The following is a 26,510-nucleotide window of genomic DNA, read 5'->3' as shown; positions in this document are numbered from 1 at the left end:
AGAGTACCGATCCGATACCAATGTTTAATTAATAAGCTGTATGCCTCACTGTGCGGAAGTGACTGGGATCATTCTGTTAGGAGTAATCAGGCTTAACTTAAACATTGCTTTCCTAATTTTGTAAAACAAAATGTAACAAATAAATACATAGATGTATGCATTTTTGTTGTTTTATTATTATTTATATATTATTATTATTATTATTATTACTATGAATAATAATTATTATTTAAAATAATAAATCATACACCAGTTACTTGGTAAAAAATCTACAAAATAAACAGGAATTACAATTCAAGTGTAAACCTTTTTAATGGAGCAACAAATTGGTCAAAAACACAGGAATTAAAATGCCAGTCTATAATGTATACTGTATAGTATAGAAACATATAATTTAATTGAATAGATCGGCTCCATATTCATCCCTATTTTATAACACACTATAATGTAATTGTAAACAAATATAAGTGTATCTATTTAGAAGTGGGGGCTGATGTATAAACAGAAAATGAATGACAATATAGTAAATAATATGAGAGGTTATAAAGTTTGATAAATACTGTACATTAATAAACAATTGTCCTCATGCTTATAAATGCTTAATAGGGGGACCTAAAGTAAAGTGTTACCTATAAATGATTGTCATTTTTCCTACAAGTTGGTTTGAGTGAATTAACATTTTGTTGGGCATTAGTTCAGCTCTTTAGCATTTCTATCTATTTCCTGGCTGTTTTCCTCAAGGAACAGAAATACTGTAGGTTCACACACACCCACACATGCATTAATAATTAATTTGGTCTCATTTATTCCTAAAGTGATATCTTAAAACCAGCAAAAAGCCCCATTAGTAACATCTGATTATTTTCCTTACATAATGCCACAGAAGCCTGACACATAAATGGTTTCCAGGCATGTCAGTTGTGAAATGTGTTCAATCAAAGGAACCTTGTTTGTGAAAAATTCCCATATGTTAACCACACTCCCAGAGTGAAATAAACAATTTACGCGAACACATACCAGCGGGTGACATGCAGTGGTGGAATTGACAGCTAGCAACCTGGTTTAATGGCCTTCTTACAAGACATCGCGTGATGTCAGTGGCAGATTGCAAATGTCAACGATGGTTCATTTGGTCGTTGTTGCTGGCTGCCAAGCAGCAGTGGAAGCAAATACACTAATAACATACATCTCTGTCTTCCCCCACTCTGTCTTTGTCTCTACTCTCCCGTATTTTCTCTCATCTCTCTCCTCTTTTTCTCCCTCACAAGCACATGAACACACAGGTGGTCTGGCCATTGTACCAGTAAAATCAAAGACACACTACAGGGTTTAAACAGACTGGAGACAAGAATGGAGCTGGATGTAGTGTCATAGCTCAGCATCAGATGTTGTCATGGAGCTACAAAGGAGCACTGATGTTTTCTTTTTTCAGGGCCATCTCACTTTTATCTTCAGCTGTATTTATATCACCAGGCTTTGTGTTTTCTGTCTGTGCATGTTTCTTTTTTCTTTCTTCCAACAGGATTAATGTTAACAAAAGTCAAACTAACGAATGACAAAGCAAATAGTAAAACACAAAATGAGTAATGGAAAAATCTTTCTCAGAATAAAAACTCACCTTAATTGCATGCCTTTGTTTTAGTCCTTTCTGAGGTTTCTTCTTTTTTCCTGTTAAAGAGTTTCCTCTCAGCTGAATTGAAGGTCTAAAGCAGGGGTCCCCAAACCTTTTACCACGGAGGGCCAAAACTGGAATTTAATGGTGGGCCACTTGCCAAAAGCAAACACCCATTGTATTGTGTTGAAAAGATGCATAATGATACTAAGATCGCAAGTCTCCCTAATTGATTATTTTTTTTCGCTTTTACATAGTTAACCCCTTAAAACTCACCTGCTGAATACAATTGGGCTAATTTCCAGTCATACCCAATTGATGCTATTTAAAGACTGTTTAGGGACTCCAGTATGCAGAAATATTAAAATACACCATTTTTAGAATAGGCCAAAATAACACATTCATACTGCATCAAAAAACTGCATGTTTTTGCCCAAAACTGAATGAGATTATCATAAAGTTTAAAGTGTATCTGTAAAGGAGAGACTCGTGGGTACCCATAGAACCCATTTTCATTCACAAATCTTGAGGTTAGAGGTCAAGGGACCCCTTTTGAAAATCGCCATGCCAGTTTTCCTTTGCCAAAATTTTGCCTATTTAGCCTCCTTCCCGACAAACTAGCATGGTTGGTACCAATGGATTCAGCCAACTTTGCCCCATTTGGGCAGCCCCGGTGTAAGGGCTGGTTTATCATAGTTGCACAGAGGCTCTATGCAGAGCCTGCACGTAGCTTACGCAAGTGACCTGCGCTGTTGTGAGCATTTGTGCTTGTGCACTGGTGTGTCTGCGTCGGTTTGCTATTACACCTCCATAACGCTAGATGGCGTTGGGGTTTTCACTGTGCCACTGTGTTGAGTTTCTTTGTGTACTTTAAACAATGGCAACTGAAACCACAGACGGTTCTTTGCTGAATCTGAGTGTATCATGTTTAATAAATGTTGAGCAACAGTTACTTTTACTGAAATTCCTGCAACACAAACAAGAGAGAGAAGGAGCAGCTGGAAATGCATAGGAGGAAATATGATGCTAGCAAGCGACCAATCACAGTTGCTGCGGTCTTCATCACCGCAACGTGTAGTTATTGTGGAGATACACTACGTATGTAGTCGACAGAGGGCAGGAGATCCGGCAGCACATTGTGTGATGGATACAGCTCAGCAATTTGACTGACCATTCGCCGTATCTGAATTTGCATAATCACGACTCAACATCAACTTTAAACAAATTATATTCCTCTATCCCAACGTACCAGGCTCGCGAAACTTGATCAAACTATCAAACTAGGTAGTGCTGATCAAATATGAATCAAGATTCTGTTACTGTAATGTCTATTTCTCGCCTCAAATGTTTTCAGAGACATATTTTAGTGTACTGTTTATCTGTGACCCGCGGCAAACATGTTGAAAACAGTTGAGCCAAAACCAAGCACCGCCCACCGGCCAGGGCAGTGTGGGCCGTTTTGGGTTCCATCATGTCTTTCCGTTTGTTTGCAATTTGATTTCAGGGGAGGTGCACCTCAGGGTACGGCGTAGGGTACGGCGTAGGGTACAGCGTAGGGTACGGCGTAGGGTACGGCGTAGGGTACGGCGTAGGGTACGGCGTAGGGTACGGCGTAGGGTACGGCGTAGGGTACGGCGTAGGGTACGGCGTAGGGTACGGCGTAGGGTACCCCTCATTTGCATAATGAGGCAAAACTGTGTAAAGAATTGTATAAAGAAAAGAATACAGAAATGAATAAGTGTGTGGAGTAATTAAGGGGTGAAATGCAATGGGAAAATTGTGTATAAATACATAAATAAATGGTTTCATTTAAAAATGAATATAAAATAAATAAAAAAATAAATAAGTAAATAAATAAAAAATAAATAAGTAAATAAAAGATAAATGCAAAAATAAATAAATACATTAAAAACTAATAAAAATAGATATATAGATATATCTAATGGAAAATTAAACAGAATAGTAAATAAATAAGGGAATCAATACAAAGATAGATAAATAAATAAAGAAGCAAATTATAACAGAAATATCAATTTATATCACATTTTATCACTTAATTAATGGCTTCATTTATTTTTAATATATTTTTTTGCTACATTTAATGACATATTTATTTATTGAGTCATTTATTTATTTATTTATTTATTTATTTTTGACAGGTTCCGTCCTCCATACTCTGCTACAGCTAAACCCTTTAAGTATAGAGGATGGTGTCCATTTGTCTGGTCCTTCTTATGACAACCACTGACCGATATGTCAACCTTCCCTGCGAACACACACACACACACACACACACACACATCAGTAGTCTCCAGTGTGTGTGCTGGACAAAATCTAAAGTCAAGCATGAATACGGAGGCTGACAGGCCAATTATCAGATGTACTCTCCGTTCTGCATCCCCACCTCTGAAGGGAAGCAGATGTGAGAAGCCTGTCGCTTTCACTCAAGCCTGTACAATGACATGGCCCAACAACAAAAGGCGCAGCCTTCACAAGGAATCGAGATGGACAGAGTTGTAAACATTGTCTTGTCATACAGTTTTATCTGGTGGGTTTTCACATTTCAAGCTTCAGAAGATGTGATGTAGTGTGGGGATATTTGTCAAAAGTTGAAATGCGTCTGACTTTCCCAGCCCCTGAACTTTCGATTGGGAATTAAATTCCTTACCATTGATGCTTAGTTTCTGTGGAAACCTCAGGATGTTTTGTAGAAATATAGAAAGATGTCAAAAAATGTGGTGTGCAATATTCCTGTTTTATCACAACTTCTCTCTCTAATTTTAGGAATCATGCAGCATGTCTTGAAACAATTACTATGGTTTAATGAAAAGACTTAACTGAAGAACGTCTCTTTGCTTTATAGGTGAATGTAGTTCCAGCATGTGTCAAAGCCTTGACCAAGATGCTGTACTGTCCATACTGTCGCGGCATGCCTGGGCTGAAACCCTGTCACAACTACTGTCACAACGTCATGAGGGGCTGTTTAGCGAACCAGGCAGACCTAGACGCTGAATGGAACCTCTTCATCGGTAAGAAATAAAAGATTCTGATACAAATCGAGTGCCCTTGCACCTGTTTCTCATATTCTCTTTGTTATTCTTGTTAAGCATTGCGTATCTGTCTGTCTGCATGCACACTTGTACTTCTAAGTCTGCATGTTATTTTTTCAAGGCAGTGTCTTTGAATAGTCTCTGTGGGAATTCAGTAGGATGTGCTCTGTTAGATTCAGCTTTAAAGGATTTACAGAGACAAAACTGAAATCTTATTTGTGCAACCATTCCTTCTTTTTTCTGTCTGAAATGTTGTTTGCTGTTGCTGGAACCCTGGCAGAGTGCTTAAAGCTCTGGTCCCTGCTGTTTGGGATTGATAAAGGAGAGCAGATCCTAGGCAAACACATTTTCTATAGTGTTTCCAGCTGAGCTTGGTGAGTAATATAGCACTTCGGTAAGGCTGTAAGTAGCTGGATGCTGTAAGCCCTCCTGTTAAATGGATACCAAGGAGGCACATAGAGTGTTCCCTCTGGATCTTTTGTAGGCCAATGCTTTATTTGTTATGTACCCCAATCCCATCCTCCCACCCACACTAACAGGTTTTTTTTTTTTTTAAAATGGGGCAACGTTTTTTTCAAGAGACATCCCTGAAGACTGTGTGTCAAGTGAGCTGCTCTTCTAAGCTTTTGGCTGTTTTGTGACAGGCCTGTCATTCGAGAAACCATCAGATGACGTACCGCTTGTTCTCTCCGATGGCATGTCTGAAGTCTCAGATCAACACAGGCCCCTATGTGCTGAATGAGATGTCTCGCAGCTTTATGACATGTGTTAAAAAGTTAGTGTCTTGTTCGGTTGTGAAGAGGCAAATCTATTGCCGCAAAGGGACGCTCTGCTTGACAGTAATGGGAAAAGCTGTTGTTGCAACAGAATGATGAATCTGGTTAGACAAAAACGCCCTTGGGGTGTAGAAAAAGTGGATTTTTAATTTTGGACCACTTTTTTGTGCAGGCATTGTTTTTTGGTTTGGAAAGACAAAGTTGTTGAGGGTATTATAATTAGAAATGTAGAACCCAAGGGATGTTTATTCTCACCATGAAAGGCTCATTTTTTGATGTCTGCTGACATTTTGTATTCATTATCTGTTGCTAAATAACTTTGATTTGCTTACCATGCAGCTTGCAAGAAATATTGATTTACCTTTCAGAGACAACTTCTAAATGTATCATAGGTCAGTTCTCGCCACTGGAGCACATCTATGCATTATAGAAATTTATGGATTGAGCCCGTACACAGTCTGTCATTGTCATCCCTTCAAATCATCACTTATTAGAGAAGGTTAGATTAGAGGCACAGCCTTCATTTTTAAGCACCCTCAATGACATTTACCTGTGGACTTTGTTCACGCTTAAATGTCACTATTGATACCATTGATTCGTAAGACCACAATAGAAAGGAGAGCTAATGCTTTTTATTTAGTTTTAAACTTCAACAGCAAGAGACAAAATGAGTTCTGGAAACGCTCTGTAATCTTTCTAAATCCAGCTGAATCAGGGACATTTATATAACTAATGCATTTTTTTCGCTTTTATTAAATACAGACAAAAAATAGAACAATGCCAAAACTAAACTAAAACCAGATAAAGTTTTTTTTTCTCTCTAATGTACAAAGTTGTGCTTGCCTCATTAGTAGAACAAATCTAAATGGAAAATAATATTGCAACATCTTTTTTTAGAGGGAGATACAAGCTAAATAAAACAAGGTAGACAGATTTATATTATTTTTAATATTGTAAATATATTGTTACATTTAGTTAAATATAGTAAATCAGTAAAAACAAAAAAAAATCTGTTAATTACCTGAAATTAACACTGAGTGGATTTCCAAACATTTTCTCTAGGGCTGTCAAAGTTAACGCGATAATAACGTGGTAACACAAATTTGTTTTAACGCCACTAATTTCTTTAATGCAATTGATTTTTTTGTAGGTTGCAGTGGGCTCAGTTTTAAATCTTAAGTGAATATACTGGGATTCTGTGAAACTAGAAAGCCTAAGGAATCCATTGGTACCAACCATGCCATACTAGCTTGTCACTGCTACTAACAACCCATTATACAACGAAACCAGAGCTGCATTAAATTAAGATACACATAGACATGCTTGTAACATTTATAGGCCTTTTTTTTAAATGTCATGGCAGAAAAATCTGGTTGCAATTAATACATGACTGGTTTCAATTTAAGTAACCTATGATGAGTCCAAATAGCTGTCTATAATTTAAACTCTGCATGTGGTATGTACAGCACCTCGTATGCCTATGGTTTGCTATATGGAAACATGAGCCAGGAAAACAGAAAATGAACACTGCCAAGCATTTTCTCCTGAAACAGACTAAATATAACAAGCTGGCTTGGAAACATTTTCCTCATTTTGAGTTGAATTGCTGGATAATGATTGGCAATGACATAAAATGTGTCAAATGAGGTAAGCCTTTCTAATGGAACAAGCGTGAAGGCCGTCTAAGCCAAGAGTGTGTGTCTTTGACTCATTTCCAGCTCAATACAATGAAACAGTGGACTTGAGAAATGTGGTTTAGGATATGATCTTTATCTCAGCATTTGTGCGCCTTGATGAAATGGCTTTACAGAAGGATTTTTTATATTTTAGACTTACCAGGCATTAATTAAATAGACATTAATGATAATTAGACATTAGACATAATGTCATTACCATAATGAAGCATTTTAAATAAGTATTTTAGAACAAATACAATTATAATATAAATACAGAGTCTAAATAATCAGCTTTAAAAGGCTGTATAGCACTGCAACATACCACAAACAACTGGTGGGACTAAAATGAAAACTTAAAAGCCAGTTTTCAATAATCACAACAGGGAGCACAACAACAGCACCGTATGAACTAACTGTTGTTTTTTGCTTCCTGTTAAACATTTATAGAAATATTCTCTTGCATGTTCCCTCATTCCCAAAACACAAAACACACGGTGACTTCAACTACTGCAGCTGACATACTGTAGAGAACAATTTCTGGCGCAGAACAACAAATGGGGCACACCTTATTCTCAAACAGATTCACAACAACACATGAAAGTCACATCACATGGCTGATTTTCTATTTTGTTTGAAAAATGGAGACCAGGTTTCGTCTGTCATCATTTTGCCACAGAAAATATGTTATTTCATCTGATGCAACACAGCAGAAGACACATGGTGTCTCTGCTGAAAATGTGAAACAGGGAACTCTAGTTGCAACAGTTGAGTAGTTGTGCCGTTTATTGTCATTCTGGCATTCGATGTATTGGTGGCCCTCAATAACAGATGCATACTGTACCTGCCTCCTTTTATCTGAGACTGAAAGTAAATAAATGAACAAGGGAAAGGCCTACATAATAAGTCACTGAAATCATCGTAATATTACAGGCTGATCTGATCCACCATTCGTAGCTATACCTAATAAAAGTAATGCACTGTAATTTGTGTATATCCCACAAAATCAATTTGTATGTAATCCATGTAATTGTCAACCTGGAGATATAATTAGGGGCTAATGCCATACCAGACTTTTACCCAGGAGACCGACATTTGTGTCCCAGGTGAAACCAGAAGTCAACGTTGATTTATTTATCACGTAACTTACGTACTTAAGTTAAGGCACTTCTGGTGTAATTTTAAGCCAAACCACGAACCCTAACTAAGTAGTTTTGTTGCCTAATCTTAACTAAATTGTTCTTTTTCCAAACCTAACAGTATTTTTGTTGCCTAATCCTAATCAAGTCGAATTTTTTTCTAAACATAACTAAGTAGTGTTGTTGCCGAAACCTTACCAAGTCGATCTTTTCCGAAGCTTAAGTAGTTTTATTGCCTAAACCTAACTAAGTATATATTTTTCTAAACCTAACAAAGTACTTTTGTTGCCTAATCCTAATTAAGTTGATCTTTTTCTAAATCTAACTAAGTCGTTTTCTTGCCTAAACCCAAGGAAATTGTTTCCTGTGAAGATGGAAGTTTATTTAAGACTGTATTCATGTAACGAGCGGATATTGACACGTAGTGCTGGACATTCGTAGGAAAACGAACGAAAAAGGAGGAATAACCTTTACATAAGATATCATAGGAACTGTTGCATGAGAATATGTTGAATATTGATAATAAAGCCTGCTGCTCTATTTTGTCCCTTTCCAAAATAAACAAAGATCTTTAATCAGCGCTATACTGTACTGCACATATTCATATATTTAGAGAAACTTTTGTATATTGCCTATAATATACACCACGCTATAGTTTTTCTTTGTCTCATCCTAAAGTATTGTGCACTTTCACAAATACTTAGATACTAGATAAAACTAGATGTTCAAATATTAGTTTTTTATTCCCTATCCATATATTATAGTGGCTTTTGGAATTTATAGTAAAAAAATAAACAGATAGGAATAGAGACATAAAAACAATAACAACACAACACGATTTTAGTTGTAAGCATGTCAAGCCAGTGAAGGCAAGTTTTTCTCAAGTGCTCTAAATGCTGTACAAAGCCATTAAAACGTCACTTAGAGCATAAACAACAGAACCAGTGGAATTTATGAGACACGCTGCAACACCAAACAAATCAACAAGACTTACGAGCTTGAGATTGGAAGTAAATTCCGGGCAATCTGACAAATTGATAACCACTCATGATTTTTGATTTACTCATATAAACACAAGCAGTTTGAATATGAAGATGTCAGTATCACTCTGCGGGGTTTACAAGCATTACAGGGGAGAGCAGAATGAATGAGCCTTTGCAGTGTTTATTCCTAAAATCGGTGTAACATTGAAACAATAATAACCTTGGTGAATACTTTGATGTAGCCTACATATCACTATGCAGAAGAAGAAGAATGATTACAGCATCAGTGTCATACATTTCAAAGTTAAAGTCACAGTACAGTAGTTTACAGTTTGTAAAGGTTACCGTAACGACATGGCGGCTCTCAGGCTGCACATGGACGACAGACTGTCAGTGAACAACGAGCATCAACCTCAGGAAGGATGTGATTTACCTGCTCGTACCTGTGCTGAGTGATTTTAGGCATCCTGACTTTTGTGTGTGTGCGCGTGTGCGTGTGTGTGTGCTTGAATGTTCAGGGAAAGAATTCATGGTTTGGCCAATGGGTGATACCAGACCATCAGTCACCTGCCATCGTGACAAATCTACCCAGCTCTGCATCATGACAGACACATCATTATCATTTTTCTTGTCAGCACCTTGTTAAAATACCCTCAGAGAGAGAGAGGGAGAGAGAGAGAGGACACATGCTGTTATTCGCACACTACTGCAGTTTTTCAGGCTTACACCGTGATCAACGCCATTTTTCATATTTCAGCTACACATTGCCAAAATGAATGGCAGTTTTTAATTGATTTTTTGATAAACCACTTCCTTAAACAGTAATTGTCCAATCATAGCTCAGCAGCCATCACTAGGCACGACAGGCCCTTCAAGCTGTGGACTTCTCCACACGTTGAAGTGATGTGCGTGGGGCTGTAGTAAGAGCGACACTTCATCTAAAGAGTTTGAAGGGTTTCCAAAACCAAAAACACAAGAGCAGAAGTGTAAGGAATGGTTTATTAGATAACATAAGCTGCAATTGTTAGCATGTCCAGCTCGCTAGTTTACTACCTACAGTAGTAACTGAACTCCAAGCATTAGCATATCATTAACTAATGCTTGTTTCCCTGATGATCCACCTCAAGTTTCTCACCAAATATTTCATTTTAGAATTATATTTGAACACATCATGATAACGTTATAAATTACCTTCGCCAAATACTACTTTTTACTGAATATAGCTTGAACACATCATGATGTAACTCAATGTAACCGGCCAGGACTGTGCTGCCCACCGGCTCCTAACAGCGTTAACTAGCTCTCCTCCTGCCGATTTCAACACGGATTTCTTGTTTATAATGTACTGTAGCATTATCAGGGACGACGGGACACCATTAGTTTCGAGCCCTGATACCTTGTACCTTCCGTACCTGCGATACTGTAGAGAAACTAGTACTGCCACGTTTCAGAGTTTTGGCATTGACTTGGTACCAAAGTATTGGTTCTCAGGATATCCCTAAATTCCACTGAGTGTTTTTTCAATAGTGTGTGAAAACTTGTCATGGGTTTAGGCTAACGTTAGCAGTTGTTTTGCCCTTTGTTTGCCTCCGTGCTGCGACAGTCATAGCCGACAGCATTTTTTTTGAGTTTTCGGTTTGTCTTACTCTTGTGAACGCGATAGTGCAAGAATGCCTGGAGGGAATTTCTTCAAATTTGGCACAACAGTCCATTTGGCCTCAAGCATAACATTGTTAGATTTTGGTGGTCAAAGGTCACTGACCTCACAAAACATGTTTTTAACACAAAGGTCTAACAGGATAAAATGATGAAGTGATGACATTTCGGACAGGAATGGATGTAAACTGCAACTTGACTGGTTGGCGGAGGCATACAACCGCAAGGCGGTAATTCTAGTTTTATCTAATTTGTGTATTTCCACTACTATTATCATTGACAGGCATAGCAAGCTGTAACTACAGGGGGTAAGGTTTATTTTAATGGATTTACTGTAATGAACTCCTTCCTGCTTTAAATGAGACGTGATTTGTAAATACCATTGTATTCCCTTATTGCACACACTGGGCTGTGCTTGTGTATACATTATTTCTCCTAATTAAGATATAGGCTTGTGTTGTCCTCTGTTGAGTCCTTTGACACCACAGTGTAAGCGATCCTCATTGATTTTATTTGCTCATTTCTTTTTAATTGCATGGATTGTGTCCCAGTGTAACTGGACCTCCCCACAACCCCCCCCCAGTTCATGAGAATCCAAAGCAATATTTTTTTCTGTCCTCCAAGAAGGACTTTCTGCGAGATTATGAAGATGAACGCCCTGTCAGTGCTTTACTTTAAATGATATAGATGGCTTGGCAGAAATTAAGCTCACACTCTGCTTTTACTGCAAAGTGCAGCCTTAAAGATGTCTGCAAATTTTCTACCTTTCTTTCTCTAAAAAGCTCTACAGTGTCACTCAGCATCCGCATGCTTTAACTGAAGAGTAATTCAGTGGCTTTAACATTCCTCAAGTATGACATAAAAATGCTGCATCTTTAAGTGAAACCTGAGACATTTACCATGCACACACACACACACACACACACACTGAAGCTGACTGAGTATGAAGCATGATGGTCTCTGTAACAGACATGACAGGAAGAAACAAGCTACTGTAGCTGGTGGGTTCCTGCCTGTCAGAAAGCTGAAGACTGGATGACTCACTGAGCTGAGCGAAAGTGATCTCCATATCCTCAGCATAATCAAGAGAGCCAGTTTGTTTTCTTTCTAATTGCTACTGGCTCTCCAGAATCTGCAAGATGCTGCTTTTCTGTACATGTGGCAGGAATGCTTACGCAGCTATACAAGCAAACATATACTTTTAATACTGTGAGTTACCACAGCTGATGGCCAGCTATGTTTTATTTAATAGTTTTATTGCCTCCGCAGCAGAAGCAGTAGTGTCTTGCAGCTGCAGCATTAATAAAAAAACACATGAGCGTCCATATGTGAGGAACAACAGACATGTTGTTTAAGACTTCAGATGAGCTAGAGTAATCCGGACATAGTCGAAAGCCCCCCCAAAAAAGACCGATCAAGAAATATTTGTTCGTTGAGCTACAATGCAGCTGTAAGTGCATGAGTGAGTGCCTGTGGAGACTGTCCAAAGACAGACAGATATGTTGGCAAGTCAGTGAGTCTTTTGCAATTGATTCACCTCTTGCAGCTGCAAACGTATTACAGGGAACTGACGTTAGACGTGTTTTAGCAGAGTGGATTTGGCAGTGTTTGTGTTTAGGCAAGGAGCATTCTGAGTAAGAGTGAAAGGGTTATTTCACAGTTGCTACACAAATAATGAGCTTTTTCAACATTAACATGAGATTAACTTTGGATGTATTAAAACCTGATGGGACAAGGATTGAAGCTCATTTGGAGTTTCCTCACTTCATTTCCTATGTGTCTGTCTGTCTGACTTGATAAATGATATGAAACATCTGCACCCCATTGTGTCCTGCGGTACTTCAAATAAAACAAATGCATGGCTGCACTGTGGAGCATGTTGGCACAGACATTATGTGTTTGTAATCTCTTATTGCATGTTGCATGTGTTCTCATTCACTGAGACTGAGCCTCTCAAAGAAAGGTCAGAGTGCTCAGCGGTCTGGTGGGACAAAACTTAATCCGTGGCTTTACCGCGGTTAGTCTCTGGAGGGCTGCTTCAAAATAATCTGCAGGTCTTTCATTGTTTGTTTAATAATTATAAACTTTAAACACGACTTTACTGACATTTTATCCTGTTTTCTATAATCTCGTCAAACCGGTTAGGAAATCATAAAAAGCTCTGGGAGCAGATAAAGGTGTCCCACCATCTCCCAAACAATTTATAATCGGATGCTATTTTTCTCAGTGCATTTCAAAGCTCCCATATGATCATTCACAAAATGTGTTTTCTGATCTCCTGCCAGTAAAGTAAAGATAAATAATAAATTAAACTTATATAGCGCTTTTGGAGAACTCAAAGACGCAAAGAGATATCGATAAAGGCCCTGTTTTTATTCATAATTTCTTCCTATGACAACTCCTTGTGGTAGTATCAAAAAAATAAATGCGTCTTACAGCAAAGCACACCATGCCATGCCAGGCTGCATGTGTCTCCTTGAGGTATCATAGCTTGTAATCGACACAAAGTCACATTAGACAAAAGGGGGAGTACACAAGATTTTTAAAAATGATCCAGCCAAAAAAAACAAGCCCAGTGTTGCCAACTCTTTTCCAATGTAAGTAGCTTGCTCCAAAAGTCCCTAAATGTAGCGAGAAAGTTGCGAAGTCGGCAACACTTACAGTACGTCCCTTCATGTCTCCCTCCAAAGCCACTCCCCCAACATTTGCATTACAACATAAACATATCATAATGAACGTGAACATGGCTATTTTTAGCACTCACAGCCGTCAAGCTCGCAGCTTGCGGAAGAATCCAGTGATGAGCAATGAGTGCACGGGCAGAGTGCGCACAGGCAGGCAGGTAGTGGCCTGAATGAAATGATTGGACGTGTTTATTACAGTCCTGTGACAGTCACAGATATCAGATTTGTTTTCTTTTTTGTCAGTGTTTGATTTTTTGATTGCTGTCGGGATTATTTGAGAATTTCAAAAAATATCACAAATGTTTCTAAAATCTTTACCAACCCTGCCTTTAACACAGGCTTCTTTATTTCTTGTGTAAATTGTGACCAAAAACCATTTCACTCTCATTTCACCACAGCAAGCCATGCTGCTCTTTTCTCCAACATATTGGTTTGCATCAGGTTCAGTCTGTGACATGTTGTGGCTTCTGCAAAGAATTAAAAAGCCAAAGGAAACTGAAATATGAATAAAGATTGATCCCATTAATTCATTCCTAAGACTGATAGGTAACTCAGCTCTGCTAATCAAGTTATAGTGTGCTTACTCTGACTTCAATACAAGTACAATAAACTAATAAAGGTGATTGAAGGCATTGCTTTTCTCTGCTTATAATCATGCAGTGGATGTAAAATGCGTTGACTTTAAATCATTGGCATTAGTCATTTTATGCTTTCATTTTATGTGACCAGGTCATTGTAAGGCTAACACAGATTAACTGTCATATTCACCAGTCACCAATCAATATTTAGTCTCTGACGCATTAGCTGCATCTGTTTGGAGTGTGGAAAGGAGGAAACACAGATTCATGAGTTAGGGTAGAAAATCAAATATAGATCTTTCAACAGTACTAAATGTAGAGTCATGATGCTGCCAAAAACTGGAAATGTGGAACAGTGATTCTGATTGTGAAAAATAAAAACAATAGAGCTAAACTCAAATAGTGAATGTACCAGAAATATTAAAAAAAAAATACTTTTTTTCAAGTTTGTATTTTACCATAATCATCTGGATTTTTTCCAGTTTTAGTGTTCATACTGTACTTTAAACAGGCATAATCTCCAAGAGGCACTCCATGAAGTCTTTACAGGTGCTGAGTGGCAATTATATGTTGGGATATAAAAGAGACAGCAGCAACAGACAACACATCAAAGAGCCATACTGTCGCTCAGTATTTAGGCGACACACATACCCTCACTGAACAAAGCCAGCGTAGTTTTCCTCTCAGCTTGTTGTCAAACTAGCAAAGCATGTAAACAAGGAGCATGCTCAGTGATATCTCCCTGTCATGGAGCTACTCCGCCCATGGAAAATACAGTTGCAGAGTTGTTTTTGTTATTTACGCTGGTCATATTCATTATATCACCCAGAACGGTGGTATGTTTTGCATACAGAAAACACTTCTAAGGGATTGTGTTGATTTAAAAGCATTAAATATCAAAAGTGTTATACTATAAACTTTCTCTGCATCATTTTTGTGGCATCATTAGTATAAGAAAAAATATAAAGTAATGATGAATTTCTCATTTTATGTCAGGGCCATTGGACGTTGCTCTTTCAAAATGAAAAGGCGGGAACAGTCCATTATGCAATTGAGCCCGTCAAGCACGATGCGTCTGGCTCACGAAACATGGACCAAGCTGTGAAACTAAGCGATCTAGTTCTAAAATGAAAGAGATTCAGTAGTGGCATAGCCTATTTCTCGCTTAAAATGTTTCCAGAAGTAGATTTTGGTGGATTGTTTAGACGGAATAACAGAAAGTTTACGAGCAGGCTGCCATGTTGTTTCCTGTTTGAAAAACGGCAAGCAGAAAACCAGGGACCAATCAGATACATTCCACGTCACCACTTGAATGGCCAGTTGAGTGGAGCAGCGGGTCCCCTAGTGTCCTCGCCAGACCTGATGGACATGTACCGCTCGATTTAACATTATAGACATGACCATTGACTATTTGTATAACAATTTAGCCACAAATTCACAGACCATACACGTTCCAGCCATATACACGGTTTTGACCGAGTCTTGTTTTATCTTCAACGCACAGACTCCAATATCTCCATGACATATAAACTGATCTAAGTCATGCACTGTTTAGACATAATTATAAGACATTTTGTCACCATGTGGATAAACGCCACCATTGGCAAAGGAATAATCAGCCATCGCCGGAAATTTATAACTTATATTGTTGGATTTAGTTTTTGTTTGCAGATATTTCTCTCCAGTTGGAACTGGCAGATGGTGAAAGTTATTCTCCCCATTTTCATAACTCTTAATCATTGGGCAGATTTGTATTTGTGGGCACCGGGTGGCAATTCTCTTTGCATTATGTTCCATCATTTCCAATACAACAGAATTATACTCAGATTAATTCACATCAACATTGGAAGGGCGATGGCTGCAATAACAAACTGTTGTTGATGCTTGCTGGAAACATAAATTTACTAAGTTTTCAAAATGTATTTGATAATAACTATTGTAAAAAAAGAGCCACTTGTTTTTGGAGAGAAGGACAGACTGTATGTGACATTGGAGCTACCAGTTTACATATTTTGGTTAATGATATGCCCTTAAATCCTTAAGTCAAGGTCACACAGGGTGGTTTTGAACACAGTCTAAGCCAGCCTTGACCATTTCTGTACTCTGGGTTTGCCCAAGACTTGACGCTCTAGTCCTCCCTCTGACTCCAGAGCAGTCATGCAGAGCCCAGTAAGATTTTTTTTCTCATGTGTCTCATTTCACTTGGGCCCGCCTGGCATATGTGGTGTGAAATAGTCCAAGATTTTCCACCACAGAAATCTGAGAGTTATCCCAGTGACGGGCAATGAACCAGAAGAGAAATCATTATTAACTCCCACTCAAAAATAAATCTCAGTAGAATTTTCTTCTACTCCTCCACCCTTCAAAAAAATGTATTAATAAAATTACATCTCAAGGAACTCCGCAATGTGCCAGTACACATCAGTAGACAGACTCACTTTTTGTCGATGTTATTCATGTAATTTCCGAGCAGTGGGCAGGAAACCAGAGAGCACATATATTATAACTGATTTTATAGGTACCTGCTCAGGATGGATCTAGTCGTGTGTGACAGAAATTGATCTTAGAGTGTGAATGTGTATTGACCACTCCCGCACCACTCACCGCATCAAAATTGAATTGACTGAGCAGTGACCAAAAGTAAAAGAAGTCAATTTGGTCTATCAGATGACAGAAATACCTGTCAAAGTTAATAAAACAGTCATAAAACTAAAAAATCAAAGGGTTAAAAATGCCCTTGATAATTAGGAACCCTTTATTCGTTTCTCAGCATCTCCACATAAAAGTTGTTGATTTGTCACAGATTCACACATGAATGACTGCTGTGTCCCCCAAGAGACTCTGCAGGTAGTTTGTGGAAGTCTTTCCAAATCCCTCTGGGTGAGGAAAAAAAAAGAGGAGAGTTTTCCATTAGAAAATAACCGAGCATGCTGCCTGGAGCAAAAAGAAAAAGCACCATGGAGCCAGCAGTAAACAACCATGCCAATCCAACCCACTGAGTCAGTCAATGGATAGATGGTGGGGCAATTTGATTGTTTATGTAAGGGATAATGCCCGACGAGCTGTCCATTATCAGGAATAAATGGACAACGTGGAGGCCAGAACCAGGAGGAAGGTTGCCTCAGCGAAGTCCATTATTCCTGATTATGGACACCTCGAAGGGCATTATCCCACTTAAGCCATGGTCACTTACCAAAGAAAAAGATATTGAGGCCATTAACTTATATTTTCATGCATTTTTGCAACCAAATCGAAAGTTTTTCACAATCTATTCGCTCCGTTTCCCTGGTAATCCTGAGGGTTTGCTAATACCTGGAAAAATCATTACCATCCCATAAGGTTCTTATGCAATGGAAATGTTGTCACTGCTCCAGTAAATAGGACAAACCTTAGATTCGACTTAGCAACGGGAGATCTTTCCAGTCCACTCAGCTACGAGCCAGAAAGCAAACGTCATGCTAGCAAGATTCAACGTCAATAATATTGCGTACAATTGAAAAACAGTAAATATAATTTGACAGTATGTTTAACAACAAGACTAGCTAGCTATCCAGCCATGTAGTTTCACCAAAAAATGAGAAGTCATGTGTAACGTTACTGTCGGTCACAGCCTGAAGTAGAGGGTTGAATAGTGAGATGATCGCTTATATGATACAAAGTAAGTTCAGAGGGGTAATATAACCAAAGAGTGTAACTTACTTATTGCAGCTTGTGTGTTCCAGACGCAAAGAATTACAAAGATGACAGTTTTAAAACTATTTAAATACTTGTTTATGAACATATCGGTTGTGGCGGTTGCTTGCGATCCCCTGCGGTTGGCTTGTCAATATCGCGGTATTGCAATTCTGCGGATATGTGACAGTTTTAGTCAAACTACTTAGTAGGTGTTTATTATCAGGAATTAATGGAATGGAAAAGTGGTCCTTGTTAAGAGAGAAATATAAATAACATCAACATGTAAATCCGCCTCATGATTTGGAAAATCTGCAACCAAGAAAGGAAAAAGTTGAAATATGAATACTTTTAAAACTAGCAATCCCTCGTTCTGTCTCAGTGTGCACCATTGGGAGCGTTGTTTTCAAAGGCTTTTTTTTTTAGTTACAGTACCAAACACATTTTTTTATGCAAATCACATATTTCTAAAAATCTATTGAAATGTTTGTTGATAATACAAATCTGGCAGTCAGTAGACAGACAGAAATGGAACGATTCCCCTGAGTGCAATCTGAATAAAATAAAAGTCAGAAGTGGAATTTAAAACGAGGGTTTTAAATCAACAAGCACCACTTTGACTGTAATTCTTTGGACTTAAAACTTCACCTTCAACCCCACAATTAGCCCACATGAATGTGATACTGAACCAAATCAACAGAGGCACAAACATGATCTATTTTATATCAATTTAATGTGTCTTCTGTGCACTCCTGTTACAAAATAAGCAACTGTTGTCATAGAGATTTGGGAATCTTAAAATACATCCACAAACAGAATCATGAGGCTTTGTGCTTTCAACAATGTGAAGTTTGTCATGATTGACAAGCTCCAGCCTTCTGAAACTGACAAAGTATCAAATACAAGACAAATATAAGAAGTAGAAAGAGTGGTAGTATAGCTGGTATGAGCTACAAGCTGAACATCAGCCTGTGCACTATAATATGTAGCTTTCTTTGCCCTCCAAATGATTTATGGTTGGAACAGATTAATCTTTAAGATACTGTTCATCAATAGCCCATCGTTTTTAAAAAGTGTCACCGTATGTGACACAATTTCAGAAGTTATTTAAGCATGTAGCAGTAACAATTCCTCGTAGCAATTCATATGGCTGACTCATGCTCACAATACATCAAATATTCATTAAGCTATATGAAAAATAGGTTGTCAGAACTCAGCTGAGGATATCATTTAGGTCTTTGAGTCTTTTATAGAATGAGTAACAGAATAGCTGCCAATTTCCCCTCCACTCTCCGTATTCCACTGGGCTTTTTCTGCGGTAGCATTAGAGCAGTACTCTGCTAAACATAGGCAGCTGAAGACTTCACAGGACTCGGGTTGGCCCCCCGCAGTGACCTCCAGCCAGCTCCTGATGGAAATCTAACCAAGCATCACGCCCAATTTGAGACTCCAGAGTAAACAAACAGGAGTGCTCTTCAAAGGTACAGCCGCTAACAGACAGAACAGTGGGGTCTGTCTGTAGCTCTATTCACTGACGACGCTGTAAAAGCACAGGTCCAGATTACAATATACACAACCTAAAAAAAGAAGATAATATAATATATCTTTTGTCCATGATGATCAAATGATGTAAACTGTTATCAGATTTTGGGGTTGGATTATTGGGAGGACTTGGGGCTGAGTTTGGCAAGGCGTGATTTGTGAGTTGACAGGTACTCAGAGAGTCGTTTCAGTGGACGTAGATGACAGAGCCAGCTTGCCCCAATAGCACCACATTGCAGCCCATGAACGACTACAGTGCTCTCCCTCAATACTGGACCAATTTCAGAATTTTTTGTCACTAATAGTCAGTTGGAAACATGAGAAAATAGGGTCCGGATTGAAAAATACCAAAGTTACCCTTTAATTTTAGCACCCTAATGCGGCCAATAACTGAGATTTTTAACCCCAATGCTAAGGTGCATCATTCCTCCAATTTAGGTCAAAATCTGTCTGAGATACTATATAGTATAGTTGCCTGAGTCAGTCTCTGAATTATTTGGCTTCACTAAATCTTACTATGGCAATCTAACTAGGGGCTTGCTCAGCCCACATGCTGGTTATAATTTGGCTCTGTTAACCTTGAATTTTCCACTTAAGCCTATCAGAGTGTGCAGATGGAAAAGGTGCAGAGAAAACAAATAGCCAACCACACGCAACATCAGATCAGGAACAGAGTGTGAGATAGCGATATTCACCTAGTTAAGACATACATGTATTTACTATACACCAGCACAGAAGTGAAATATGAAAAGAAATGAATATGCTACAAAATGCCACAATTATAATGTACCACAAGTAATAGGCCATACATTTTAACATCTTATTGAGTCTACAGTGAGTACAGAAAATAAATGGATTAGTGACTTTTCTGCTCGTTTGTCTCATGATGTGTAAATATTTTCAGTTCTGTTTGTATGTCATTATCAGCCTTCTGGGTTTGAACTCCTGAAAAAAATAGCATATTAATGTATGTTAATCATGTAACACTTGGAAGTCCCAGATTTCCCAGCGGCACCCATAGTTCTGTCTGAAACACATGAATCGTTTGATCAGATCAAATCACCACCAAAATCCCATCAACTGATTGTAGGCCAAGGGTCTTTCCACCAGATTTTAGTCCAATCTGTTGTCAACTTTCTTCTGATATTCTGTAAACAGACAATAAACTAAAAACGTTGTCCAATTTTGTTGGCAAAGGTGTTTGTGTTAACCTCATGTAGACATAAATACAACAGATACGTGTTTAAATACACTGCATATGCACATCTTTTTGATGAGGTTGGGTTGCAGTGAATGGTTGCACATTATGCTTGGCAGAGACAAGGCCCCTGGATATTATTACAACTTAATTCATTGTTAATTGGCAATACCAGGTTTGAGTATCAATCTTAATGCTTTTAATTCACCCCTCTTTAAGCGGGCAAGTGCTCTCTCCTCTGTACTCACCTGTCCTCTAAATCACTCCGCTCAGTCAAGCGGGTGAGCTTAATATCCTGCCCTGTCAATAGCCACTGAGAGGAGGCAGACTTTATGTTCCTTCGGTCTCATGACAGCCACTCTGAAATGCTGGCCTGAGGGCAGGAGCTCAAACTCATTCAGCGAGGGCTGGTCAGGACAGTCTTGAAAGGTATTGGCTTTCCTCAGTGCTGGCCTGTTACACTGTAATTGTGAGAGCTATACCTGACTTACCCCAATGATCCTATTTGTCAATTTTACAAGCCTTTCTTACCGAACAAGTTAAAGTTTCCACACCAGGCTACAACACGTAATGTTAAAACAGACTTAAGGAAGCAAAGGTTCTGTACAACAGTCAGCTTTGACAGTTCAGATAAGGCTTCATGTTCCATGTCGCTCGGTAGTGGTTCAACAGTGGCGCAACAGCAATCTTTGAACCATAACCAAGTAGTTTCAGTTACATAACATAATCATGCCTGAACCACAGGGTGGCACGTCAGAAAACACTCATGAGTCATGCCGTTATGGAAGGCACTGACAAATGACCTGTTTTGTCATTTATGTATGAGGACTTCTTGCCCTGATTTTCTTGAAGTGCTCAGTAGTGCTCCCAGAGTCACACATTTTTCTCACAGCTCACTGGTGATGTTTTGAAACCGAATTGCAAACTGTGCTGAAACAATGAAACAGCAACATATAACTTAGCTGGTAATATTTTCCTGTAGTTTTCTTATTGTCAAGAATTTCCAATAGCAACAATGAATTGATCCTATTAAAGCTGCAGTCGGTAATATGATGAAAAAAAGTTATTTTCATAAAACTGTCTCTATAACCTGAGAGTAGTGCATGAGACAGGTAATCTGAAAACAATTTCTTCTGTGTCCTCCCAGTGCTCCCAATGGCATTTGCAAGATTTCGCAACGCTGAAGGAAAACAACCAATCAGAGCCGAGGAGTCTCTAACGCAGCTGTCAATCACTGCTCGCAGAACTCTCAAACTCCGATCAAACTGCCAAATTAGGGAGCGCTGTTCAAATATGAATCAATATTCTGTGACTGTTATGCTTACTTCTCGCCTCAAATGATTTTAGAAACGTATTTTAATGTATTGTTTAGCAGTAAAATGAGAACGTTTGTTCCGGCCTGAGGGCGGTACTTGGTTTTGGCTCGGGGGCCCAAGTCACAAACTTTTCTCATCTAAGAGCTAAACAGTACAGCATGTTCCTGAAAAGATTTGAGGTCAGAAATAGGCATTACAGTAACTTATTGATGCATATTTGATCAGCGCTGCCTAGTTTGACTGTGATCGGAGTTCACGGGTTTTGCAAGCAGTGATTGACAGCTGCCCAGATACTCGGCCCTGATTGGTTGTTTTTGTTTGGGCACGTTGGAAACTTGCACTTGTCTCATGCACTACTGTCAGGATATTGTGACACTATTATAAAAATAACTTTTTATCATATTTGCTCAAAGTTACCAACTGCAGCTTTAACAAGTATTGTCTGTGTAGCCTTTGTGCCATAGACTTCCATTGTTATTGTTGCACTAGCTGATATGTTCCTTCTTTATGATGAACCTGGGCAATGCAGTTTAGTTTGAGTTGATCCCATAGTGACCATCTGTTTTCATTCATTTATCCTTTTTTTTCAAAATGAAAGTATAGACCATATTTGTAATTTTAAAGATTTCCATCTTTAGTAGGAACCAGTCGGCGTGTGGCTGAGTGTCAGAGACAGACGGGGACATCAGAGAGTATTAAGAGATGGACCAAAGCACTGTTGGTTTTGGTCTTTTCATGGATTTTGATGACAATACCACAGATGTAGAATATGTCCTCAGCCTTTTTCATCATCTCTGTTAATCAAAAAGGCTCACATTGTGACAAGAATTGAATTCAGTTTTAAATTAGGACTGTCAATCAATTAAAATGTTTAATCACGATTAATCCCATGATTGTCCATAGTTAATGACGATTAATCGCACACATGGGGCGGCTGTGGCTCAGAGGGTAGAGCAGGTTGCCCACCAATCGGAAGGTCGGTGGTTCGATCCCTGGCTGCTCCTGGTCACATGTCGATGTGTCCTTGAGCAGGACACCTAAATTGCTCCCAAAGGCTGTGCCATCGGTGTGTGAATGAGTATCTAGATTAGATCCTGATAGGTCTGCCATCAGTGTATGAAAGTGTGTGTGAATGCTGACATGTAGTGTATAGCACTTTGAGTGGTCGGAAGACTAGAAAAGCGCTATATAAATGCAAGTCCATAATACTCTTATCAACATTTGAGTGGGCAAATATGCTTGCTTTATGCAAATGTGTGTATATATTCATTATTGGAAACTGATTAACAACACAAAACAATGACAAATATTGTCCAGAAACCTTCACAGGTACTGCATTTAGCATAAAAAAATATGCTCAGCAGAAGTGCTCAAATCATAACATGACAAACTGAATCCAACAGGTAACAACAGCTGTCAGTGTGTCAGTGTGCTGACTTGACTATGACTTTCCCGAAACTGCATGTGATTATCATAAAGTGGGCATGTCTGTAAAGGGGAGACTTAGTGGGTACCCAGAGAACCCATTTTCATTCACATATCTTGAGGTCAGAGATCAAGGGACCCCTTTGAAAATGGGCATGACAGTTTTTCCTCGGCAAAATATAGCACAAGTTTGGAGTGTTATTTAACCTCTTTCGCAACAAGCTAGTATGACATGGTACCAATGGCTTCCTTAAGTTTTTTAGTTTCATAGGATGCCAGTGTCTTCACTGTAGCTTTAAAACTGGGCCCACTACAATTGCGTTAATGCGTTGAAGAAATTTGTGGCGTTAAAACAATTACGCATTATTATTGTGTTAACTTTGACAGCCCTATTTTTAATATATATAAAAAAAAAGATCTTAGACTCAGAATTAATGTATTCCAACAAAAAGGTTATGGTTACAGACTATAAAGCAAGTTTGAACAAATGATAAATTCAATAGGAAAACAAATAGGATGATAATAATAGGTTAGCATTAAAAAAACTGTTTTTATTCTGCAGTAGTGCTTTGGGTTATTCTGATATTGTATTATATTAACTAAATAATTTGCTAAATGTCAACAGAAGCCGTGTTGGAAGGTTTTTTGGCAGTTTATATGAGTCACTTTGCCAATGATTTGAGCCCTCGCTTAAACCAGCAGGGATGGTGGAAGTTCTGCTTTTTGCCAGTATTTAGTCATCAGGCTTTGCTCCCGTAAGCCTACAGAGCTGCACAAGAGGCCAATGATCATTACGCATCAAAATTCTAGTGATCACTTATGATCTAATGATTTGCACTGTCATCCTACTACTGCTAAAGACTCAGTAGATGAGGAACAGTGTTTCTGCTGCCCTTTTGCAGGGAGCAGCTCCCGTAGGGGTAAATAGACTTTTCCTGATTGGTCCACATCCCTGCAAATGTCAGCGCACAGAGATTGAAGTCTTATTGATATCACACCACTTAACCAGTACTAACCTCTCAAACAAGACCTGGTGGACTTTTAATTACTTGAGACGAGATGGAGTCTAATGAAAATCTCAAACACATTATTTTCACCACTGACATCTCCCAGTCTGACACGATCAATAAAACCATTCCTCTGTAAGAACATATTAATATCACGTTGTTTTAATGAAAATTAAAAGTGGCATCTTGGTGGGTAATCTGTTTTAGGTATTGATTCATGCCTCCACAGCAGTAAGGTCATGGTCTCTGTTTGTTTTTTTCTTGGCTTGTTTTTGACTGTTATCACACCTGTTTGTTAAGCACAGATACTTTTTTATGTTTTCAAAAGACGTGATATGATGCTTTGACAAATAAATGAAGAAACAACAAATACAACACTGTATGCACCTGATTTCATCACCCATCAGATGTTTCTAAGTGATGCATTATAGTAAAGCAAAGTATTTGCATGCTTTTGGTGTCTTATGGAATTCATGTTTGACAGAAAGAACTAAGTTAAGCACTGAATCCAGGGTCTCAAATTAGCACCTGCCAAATGCGGGTAAATTGTCGGCAGTGGCGGGTAAAATCCGCAGGCCATCCGTCACTTTGGCAGACAGGGAAAACGCTAGAGATGGGAATAAAGAATCAGTTTCCGTTGAGAACCGGTTCCTAGTTGTCCGATTCCTTGGCGTCTCATGCCTCCATGACTATCAATTCCTCTGTATTGATGCTTTCCAACAGTTACACATGCACAATGACGCAAAGGCATACGCACGCTGAATCATGTTTCAGTTTGTTTGGGACCAGAGCCACGGCGGAAAGAAAAAAAGCACTCAAAAGCGTGGCGCTGCTAAACCTGAGGGGACTCACCCTATTTTTACCCTGATAATGCTACACTGCGAACAACAAATTTGTGTTGAAAACGGCAGGAGGAGAGTTTGTAACGTTACCTGTTTGAAGGCGATGGGAAGCACAGTCCTTCTTGGCTAAATAACGGAGCTAACAGCTAATGTTAACTGAGGTACAGTATGATGCCTTCATGCTCTGTTCAGTAAAAATGAGTATTGGGTGAAGGTAAATGTTCAAATGTAATTTTGTAAAAGTTTTTGGTGAGAAAACTTGAATAACTGTTTAACTTCCTAACACTAGCTCTAAGCAGCTTATTATACATCATTAAAATCACTAATGCCAAGATTTTTTAATCAAAGCAAATATTTAAATAAAAATACAATCACTTATTTCCTAATCATTGGAATTGTGTTTTTATGCAAATAACCACTATAGATGACAATAACAAAATACAGTACAGTACTGTGTACAGTTACAGTACCCTCCCATTCCCGAAAAGTAATTCAGAGTAACATCAGCTCTAAAATGTTATTCCTTCATTTAGCGCAGAGATTTCAGAAGTGGCAGATAAAAGAAATACTTGCCTGCCACAGTGGCTGGCAGTGAAAAAAGTTAATTTCAGACCCTGACTGAGTCTCTGAGATGTAATTAAAAAGTAATAATATATACATGAATTTATGCATTCATTAATATACTTTCACAATTTAGAAATCCTAAGGCAAATAGATGAATAAATCAGAAGTGTTGTCGCTCTCTGTCTAACTGGAGTGATTAGAATATGTGCAAGTCGATGATTTGTTTTATGTATAAGCTATTTGTGAGCTTAGCACCTTGAAATTTAATTTCCATTTGATGTCGCACAAACACCAGAGTTGCTCCAGAGATCTTGTGTGTGTTTGTATATTTAGATGAAGGTACTGGCAGGTTCCTTTTGTGTTTGTGATTATTGGCAGTCAACACATTTGGAGAAGGGACCGTTCTTTGTTCTCTTAGTTGGAGCCATGTCATAGACACATGATGGAGCAAAGCACCCTGGGGGTTTTGCACTGAGTATTGTTAATGCTCAGAGATGATGTGAACATATTGACGTGTGCATAAACAGAAGTAGTAAAATGTCTGTGTGTGTGTGTGTGTGTGTGTGTGTGTGTGTGTGAGAGTGTTTAATATCTCTGAGCTGACATGTGTCCTCTGTGTTATGACAGATGCTATGTTGCTGGTGGCAGACAGACTGGAGGGACCCTTCAACATTGAAGCAGTGATAGAGCCGGTTGACATCAAGATCTCTGAGGCCATCATGACCATGCAGGACAACAGCATGCAAGTGTCAGCCAAGGTACTGTCTTCTGAATTAGCTTTGGTCACCATGCA

The 26,510-nt window shown here is 38.6% G+C and overlaps 1 protein-coding gene across 2 annotated transcripts in view; it reads left to right on the top strand.

Annotated features, from left to right (window-relative positions):
- Positions 1 to 26,510, top strand: part of gpc6a (glypican 6a) — a 169,172-nt gene that overhangs the window by 100,097 nt on the left and 42,565 nt on the right. For both annotated transcript variants that reach the window (XM_037751508.1, XM_037751513.1), the window contains exons 4-5: positions 4,476 to 4,641; positions 26,345 to 26,475. In XM_037751508.1, coding sequence (XP_037607436.1) covers positions 4,476 to 4,641; positions 26,345 to 26,475 — 297 coding nt within the window. The remainder of the gene's footprint in view (positions 1 to 4,475; positions 4,642 to 26,344; positions 26,476 to 26,510) is intronic.

The sequence above is a fragment of the Sebastes umbrosus genome, chromosome 2, assembly GCF_015220745.1.
Source record: "Sebastes umbrosus isolate fSebUmb1 chromosome 2, fSebUmb1.pri, whole genome shotgun sequence".
In the NCBI taxonomy this organism is placed as follows: domain Eukaryota; kingdom Metazoa; phylum Chordata; class Actinopteri; order Perciformes; family Sebastidae; genus Sebastes; species Sebastes umbrosus.
This window is presented reverse-complemented; position numbering and strand designations above follow the sequence as displayed.